An 8,536-nucleotide genomic window follows, 5' to 3' on the forward strand; every position below is an offset into this window, starting at 1 on the left:
AAATGCGTTTGTTAAATTATTCGCCTCCTCAGCTACTACAGAGTGATGTCCCGTACAGTAAAGTAATAAGTACACAGCCGTCTCCTCATTCTTTTCACGAGCTCGACAGACCGTACCTGCTCCATGATACTTTTCTTTGTCTTAGACCGCAACACTCGCGTCCTTTCTTCGAAACACAAGGAGTTCCAGCTAGAGTTGTCGAAGATGGGTCCCTTACTAATGTCCTCCTTAAACTATTTGTAAATTTCCAAGGCCGATTTAGTCTGCATGTCTGCTTCCTAGACCTTCCTCTCAGTTTCTTTAACTCTCTTTTTAGCCTTTGGTTTCTCATCCGCCTCCCTGGTATTGCCTATATATTTAGATCTACGGTTTCTAGTCCGCTCTCTCTATTTTCGAGTCGGCGCTTCTCACGTGTAAATAGCTAAGAACTCTCATGCCTATCGTTCAGCATCTATTTCACTTAGCCTATCTTCAAATTTTATCTTACTGCTGGCTTCCCTGCGGTCGAATGAGGACCATCCCATAACGCCTTGTACATCTTGGTTCGGTGCTTAAGCATGAGTTCCCAGAGCCGAATCTACCTACACCACGTTGCTTTACTTCTTGCCTTGTCTGGACGTACAGTTTTACGCCCAAAACTGCATTTGCAAAGGTCAGGCTCGGAACCGTAGCCTCCTTTCCAGATCTCCCTCAGCACCTTACACTTGTTATAGTTCCACATTGCTCTATTTTTTATTACTGCTGCATTTCTGTTACCACCTATTACACATGTTGCATCTTCATTGAGGTATTCTATACACTCGTTAGCCCATACTCCTAGATACTGGTCTTTAACGACTCGGTAAACCTCTAATTTTTTAATCTTTATCTCTGCAATTTTGTCATCATTGAACAGAATTACCGCTGATTTGTGATTACTGAATTCTAAGCCTGACGAGTGGCCGACAGAAGGGAATAAGAAAATGTTCATCCTTTTTTTATGAATTGGAAATTCTCCGGGACTCCTATATATCTAGAAATATGCATTCCACCGCCATCTGTTAGCGCTTGCAGGTGTTTCCCATCCAGTTTTCACAACCAGTGGGGCTGTGGCGCCATCCCGTGGCGACACTGTCCACTCTGGATACGTGTGCTCCAAACCAGTCCAAGGTCAGCACATGTACCAGGGCACTAATTCATTAAAATGCATGTAGTAATTACGGATTAATGCTAATGGCTGTATCTCTGTATCTTGTATAACGGGTGGTAGCTTGGCCCACCTAGCCTAGAAACCGCCCCCTAAAATTGTTGCCCGTATAGCAGTCCATCCATACGAACGAGGTCGGTATTAGAGAGTTTTAGTAGATCGTTCCGATACCTCCGATAGCCCCGATAACGATACTATGCATGCGCAAGGGAGACGGTAGAGAGTTTTAGTAGATCGTTCCCATGACTCCGATAACGATATCCCGATACTCCGCCGCCGCCTCCCTTGTGCATGCATAGTATCGTTATCGGGACTATCGGAGGTATCGGAACGATCTACTAAAACTCCCTGGTGCCGAAGTATCGGGTATCGTTATCGGAGTCATGGGAACGATTTACTAAAGCTCTCTATTAACGAGACACGACTGTATTTAAATAGAGGCTTTGAAATATTGTGCAACTTTAGAATGACTTTTCCCCAACCCCTAATTTTGTTTTTCATTTGTACAAGAATATCTGTTTATCATTATAAATAATCTTATCACTATAAATAATTGCTGCGTACAGAAGATTTACAGCGTCCAAAAAGGTCGGATTTGGAGCTTTACACAGATAACAACAGGATTCCTAAGTAATTCGAAATAGTTCAGATGCAGGAGACGAACAAACTTTAGCAGATACTGCTCGTCATATTCAGTGGATTATTGTGTGTCGTGATAATCATCTTCAATGCATGCAGTGCAAAAAAAGGATTCTAGAGTGTTGCAAAAAAAAATTTTCTGCTGCGGTAGAATATCGACTGAAGACAATCAAAGTGGGAAACCTTTCAACCAGTCTCGTTGCTCTTTTATTGCTTTTTTTAATATTTTTTATAATAATCACTTTTTTTTTTTTTGTAAATACCTAATGTAGCAGATAGGCCCGTGCGCGACCGAAAGCGTCGCTGTGGTCGACTTTCCACGATTGGCCGAACACTGACTATGACGTCGGAAAGGGGATTTATCATCGACGGAAATAAGAGGAATGAAAGAACTTTAATTTTGACGGTGTTGGCAGTGCTCCTTTGAGAGCTCAATGATTTCAAGCTTCCACCATGCTAATAACAAACACCATCGAACTTGTTGTTTGCAAAATAATGACGTCACGAGGGTGAGCCTAAGGAGGGCGCCACCAAAACATCTCGCCGCTAATAATCATCGAAGGGATCATCAAGCCAGGTGCACGGGCTCGCGTGGCTGGCAGCTCGGGCGTTCGGCACCGTATGTCCTGGCGGCCGGACATGCTTAGTTTCGGCTCCTCGAAATAAATATATTTGCGACCTGAACTAGGTTACAACACCTGAGACCGATGATTAAAAGAAAACACTCGAACGTCATCTGACATTGTAATAGAGCTGTTTAGCAGAGGTAAAATGAGTTGCAATATTCTTTTGGGGTTAAACCAGAAAACTTACACAAGCTTGATCATGATGACGAAAACCCGGGAGTGCAGAATGCGTTCAGTGTAAACTACCATCTCGTAGAACGAAAGGAATTGATGCCACGTGTTTTGTGGTAACATAACGTGGTCCTACATCAAGTCAATTTCCCCACTAAATTTAGAGGGAAGTATAGTCGCAACGTGGCTTGAGGTCACAAGGGACATGGTCACGTGACTTTAATTTCCCCGCTATATTTAAGAAAAATTAAATGTCACGTGTCAATCATTTCCCCGCTAAATTTAGCGGGTAAGTTTACGTTATAATGAAAGAACTAAACTGTAAATGTAAAGAAATTAAAACGAACAACCTCATACACACCGTTGGAAATGTCTCGTCCTTTTTTTTTTTTATTATTTACTCCAAGTCCCGCTTGCCTGTAAGTTCTTTGTGACGGTTGTGCATTGCGTGTCAGTTCTTTGTGACGGTTGTGCATTGCAATTTCCTTGTAGAATTCAAGTAAAAAACATATCTTGTGTTAACAAAAATAAGAGATTCACATTAGATTGATAATGTATGAAAACTAGAGATAATTAAACACAAAAATTTTATTTGTTATCAATGCTTTTTTTTTGCATTAGGCAATTACAATTTTATCCTCTTATTTTTATTCGCATAGTATCGACATAAATTGCTTATAACAAAAAGCATTCACGAGCGATGTTTCCACTCTCTGTTTAGCGCCAGTGACGTTGTCTGTCAAAAATCTATAATGATGAATGAGTTTCGCTCAAATAAAAAGAAATGTTTTCCAAACAACTCCTCTTTGACCTATTTTTTTCCCCCAAGGACATTTTTTCGGGCGAAAACATGAATTTCAATTAAAAATAAGCCCGACTTATTTACCGACCCGTGGCAGCTTTCGAGTAACATTGCGCACAATCTACACATACGCGGCTCACTTCGGCTACGATGTCAAAAGTACGCTTGTCGTTCTTAGAAAAATTCGGAAGTTGATCTCATAAAGGGGCCGTTGTACTCCAGCTAGAGCTTCGTTTGTAGTAGAAAGGACTGCATCTATACGAGAGATAGAAACTTGTTTTCGACATAATCCTGCGAAGTTTGAAAGCTTGCTAAGCAAGATAATTAAACGCAACAGCGGATGTAGGTTTAGTTCAGCGACCCTGGATAGTTGCCACACGCTTAGAGCTCAAAGTTGTTTTCAAGATAATCACCGTTCTTTTGTTTGTTTGTTTTTTGTGCTTTTTTTGTCAGCTTGGTTTTGGCGTTTGAACGGATGCCTTTCATCGAAAAGCATGGGCGTACTCAAAAACGTTTTTTTAAAAATTAATTTTAGACAGCAGAAACTCTGCTAGTTCATTTTTGTTTTATACTAGAAACATAACCTGTGCAAAGCCTGGAGTTCTGCACCTGCAAACCTGTCCTAGCGTTTCGGAATGACTGCAAAACAAAAATTCAAATCCTTCGTCGCTTCTCCCGTTTCTCCCAGAGACAAATCGTAGAATAATAGTACATTACCAAGTAGAAACCTGATGTACTTTGTTGAAAACCACGGAAGCATCCAGTCTTTAGACAGATTTAACGCTCTCACAGCGTCCCGAAAAAAAAATCTAACTTTGCCGCTCCGCGTGGTTTCGATTCGCGTCCACAAAATCAAAGCTACGTCTGACACCCAGTAAAACTTCCCGCATTTTTCATTAAGCTGGAAGTGTTTATAATGTTCTATTTATGTTCTACTTTTTTTTTCGTTCCTTGGAAACTTTTTTTTTCAACACCGTACTATACCGCCAGCGTAAAAAACACTAAATGTTTGCAAGCAAGAAAATAAAAAACAAACGTTCACATCTAGGCAGTGGGTGAATTGTTTTGTTTCCTACATGTTGACGACAAATATTCTCTTTTGAGATGCTCGACTTTGTAAGCATACACGCTTTATAAAGCCACGATGAAATTAAAATATATTACGAAACGCGCCCTTCGCAAACCGATATAAATAATAATAGCGTGCACTATATTTCGATTACGACACGGTGGTATGCCGCTTGGATCATGCCTCGGGAAAACGTTTTGTGATCTCGGTAATTGTGTGTAATATATTTCGAGTAATACCGTTTAACTAAACACGTACGTGCGCGCGGATATGTATGTGTGTGTGGTTCGGTTCTAGGAATAAGCCAAAGGTATATTTCTGCGCCCTAGTTATTTTCTACAAACAAAAAATTGCCTCCCTCGTTTGTTCCTATCCTTCTAAATTAAAATCCAACCTACGGCGCCAACCATGCGGAGTGCAAGTTGCTCTGCTTTTTTTTGCAGGGGTTGTGGTGACGTCAGAACACCGAGCTGTGATTGGTTCTCAATGAAGGATAGTGGGTAGGTCTCAAAGCAAGCTGGTTGGGCGTCTACCCACTTTCCTTTCATTCAAAGCCAATTAGAGCCCGGCGTCAGTCTGACGTCACCACAACCACCCCCCCGCAAAAGAAGCAGACATACTTACATTACGTGATAGAACGGAACACTCATTTCTTCTCTTTTCTGTAATCGTTTTCCTTCTACTATACGTTTTATTCAACCGAAACCAAAATGAAATACCTGTTCGAAACGTTGCCCCGATAATAAGGAGTTTTAGGGAACCGTTTTTCCCAATGAGCCCTCCGGAACGCACTGTGCATGTACTACCGCTGAAAACTGGCACATGCGCAGTTCGCACTGGTTGGCCCTTAGTACCGTATCGGATGTGTAAGAACGGTTCTCTAAAAACCTCTGTTGTAGCTGTGCACCAACACAGCAAAGCAAATTGGGTTGTGGGGATATTTATACAGCGTGTAGTTGGCTAGCCATTTAAAGTTGCGACGAGTCTCCCAGCTGTAGATGAGCAATTTAGCCAATGCAGTACAACCGCTAGCCTGGGGTCTTAAACGTGCTCCACGCAGTAGTGATACACGACCGCACGCCGGTACGATTTTCATCCAGATCGAAACAGGCAGGGGTGGGGCTCGAGCCCAGGATCCCCTTACAAAAATTATCAATGAGCTTCAATTGACTTTCTATTGTGTTCCTATAGAGTCAATTGAAACTCGATATAAACTCAATGTCTAATGAGTTTGACCATTAGAAACTCAATTTTGATTCTATTGAATGTACTCATTAGGAATGCAATTGAGACTGATCATAAGAAACTCAATATTGATTCTATTGACATTACTCACTAGGAATGCAATTGAGTTTGATCATTAGAAACTCAATATCAATTCTATTGAATTTACTCATTAGGAATGCGATTGAGTTTGCTCATAAGAAATTCAATTTCAATTCTATTGAATTAACTCAATAGGAATGCAATCGAGACTGATCATAAGAAACTCCATATGAATTCTATTGAATTTACTCATTAGGAATGCAAGTGAGTTTGATCATAAGAAACTCGATTTCGATTCTATTGAATTTACTCAATAGGAATGCGATTGAGTTTGGTCGTTTGTGGATGACTGCACCGAACGGTTATTGCTTGTACCAATGGTTTTCTATTATTCTATTAAGGGATAGAGTCCAATGACGTCGAAACACTGTTTATCATTTAGGAGACTTCCAAGGAGGAAACAGCAAACTGGGAACCTTAATAAATGCTCGGGTGGTCACCGGCCAGATGAATACCTTTCTTATGTAGGGTATATAAGGCGGTGGAGTAGTCAAGGGGAGCACGAATAGTGGGTTGGAGAAAGAAGAAGACGCCGTTCCAAACGGACGCTTTTCAATGTTCTCCAAGAAAAACTCACCGGCCACAGGCCGGGGAACTGTTGAGGCTTCGGCCGGTACTAAGGGAACTATGACTGAAGAATACCGGACCATCCTGCCACATTTGCCAACAGGAGATATGGTGAAGAACAGCGTGGTGTTGCACTGCGCCACCGGCGGACGCCCATACCGGGCCGAAGATTTCGTACGACCGTTACAACAGGTTGGAGTATTGTCGGAGTTGGCGGGTCTCGGAGCCTATCAGATGGGTCACGTGTGGCTCCTCAAGTTGAAAAAACCAGGGGCCAAGGAGAAGCTGCTGCAAGCCGGTGAAATCCAGGTGAAGGGGCGTCGCTGCCTAGCGATTGACCCATATCGGAGAGAGGTCAGGGTGAAGCTGCATTGGGTGACCTTTGACGTGCCCGTCGACACTGTCCGCCGCGCTTTCGAACCGTACGGCGAGGTAAAGAGCGTCGTTCGTGAGATGTGGAAGGTGGACGTACTCGTGGGCGTCGAGTCTACAACTCTGTCCGTCGTCCTAACTCTCCGCCAGGACCTAACACTGGAGAGCCTGCCGCACCAGCTTCGATTCTACGGGGGCACGGTCCTGGTAGTGGTTCCGGGGCGTGCGCCCGTTTGCCTACGTTGCCGACGTAGGCAAACGGACTGCACCCGCAGGTATGCCCGGGCTGTGGCAGTGCACAACGATGGTGGCGGCGTCAACGAGGAACTGATGGACGAAGTCGAGGCCGAGGAAGCTGCAAGCGTGGCCGGGGGTGCGAAGAGTGAAGGTGCACACGGTAGCAACAGTCAAGCACCTACTGAGGCACCGAATACCACGGATGAGGAACGGCAAGGAAAGTCGGAGGCTGAGCAGACTTCTTCGACGACGCAGAGTAGCGAAGACAGGACTGTGCCTGGATCTGATGCAACGAAAACCTCCGAGGGCGAGAAACACGGCAACGACATGGACTTCAACCCGGCGATGATTAAGCGAAGACACGAAGGGGCAGATGCGGCTGTGGCTGGACCAGGTGAGCAGCCTCGGCAGAGCTCGCAACAAGAGGGGGACGACGTCAAGAACAAGAAAAGTCGCGGGGGGTCACCAAGGCGGTCATCGTCCTTTTCTCAAGGCAGCCCGCCGCCCCAGTAACTGTTTGTTATTGAGGCATGATATGCTCTTTGTGCACACACGCAAATGACCACACCAGTCCTTGAAAAGCCATTGCGTGTTGGCACGTTGAATGTTCGAGGTCTAAGTGATAGGCGTAAGCAGTATCAGCTGAATCGCCTGTTTATTGACCAAGAGCTAGACATAGTTGCAATACAAGAGACAAAGGTGAAGAGCGACGAGCGCACTCAGAGTATGTTACGACCCTTTACATCGCGCTACAACGTTTGTGTAAGTCATGCAGTAGGAACTTCCGGAGGTTGCTGTTTGTTCTTAAAAGATTCAATCGGTATAACTGTAGAGTCTGTCGTCCCATGTCTAACGGGTAAGCTTGTGATTTGTGATTTCACATACTATTCGACACTCTGGCGTGTTATTTGTCTGTACGCGCCGAAGTCTGCAGTGGACCGCAAAATCTTCTTTGAATTTGTCCGTGGTTACTGTATGTGCGAACGTAATGTTATTTTACTAGGAGATTTCAATTGTGTCTGTTCAGCAAAAGATAAGACCGGAGTGACCCCCTACAGAGATGCTGGCACGTTGGTATTGAACGACATCGTCAGCGAGGCAGGTCTTTATGACGTAGCGGAATGCATCGGTCACGTGGGAACTGTTCAGTACACTCATTTCCAAGGAATCAGCCATGCTCGGTTAGACAGAGTTTACATATCATAAGAACAAGTGCCAGTCTGCAACGAATATCAAGTAGTTCAGGTATCGTCCAGTGACCACTGCTTAGTTTCTTTTGTTTTGGAAAGCACGCATAGGCGACCAAAGTTTTCCTGGGAACTGTGGAAGTTGAACTGTCGACTCCTAGACGACGAAGGGTGTACAAAATTGGTACGAGGCCTCTTAAACAAGTTAGAAGAAGTTTCAAGCAACTACGCAGCAGAATGGGAGGGTTTTAAAGAAGAGTTTAAAATGATAGCCATAGAAAAAGCCTGTGCTGTAAAGGCACTTCAGAGACATGAGGAGGCGATCCTGCGCAGAAACTTTCAAACACTCATCAG

The 8,536-nt window shown here is 43.9% G+C and overlaps 1 protein-coding gene across 1 annotated transcript; it reads left to right on the forward strand.

Moving 5' to 3' along the window:
• Nucleotides 1-6,446: 6,446 nt before the first annotated feature.
• On the forward strand, nt 6,447-7,004 carry LOC121834645 (the record flags this gene model as incomplete). Its single annotated transcript, XM_042288359.1, has 1 exon — nt 6,447-7,004. A coding segment is annotated over exon 1 (558 nt), but the record flags the coding sequence as incomplete, so codon positions are not given.
• Nucleotides 7,005-8,536: the final 1,532 nt, after the last annotated feature.

Source organism: Ixodes scapularis, unplaced genomic scaffold, assembly GCF_016920785.2.
Source record: "Ixodes scapularis isolate PalLabHiFi unplaced genomic scaffold, ASM1692078v2 ptg002085l_1__unscaffolded, whole genome shotgun sequence".
NCBI lineage: Eukaryota > Metazoa > Arthropoda > Arachnida > Ixodida > Ixodidae > Ixodes > Ixodes scapularis.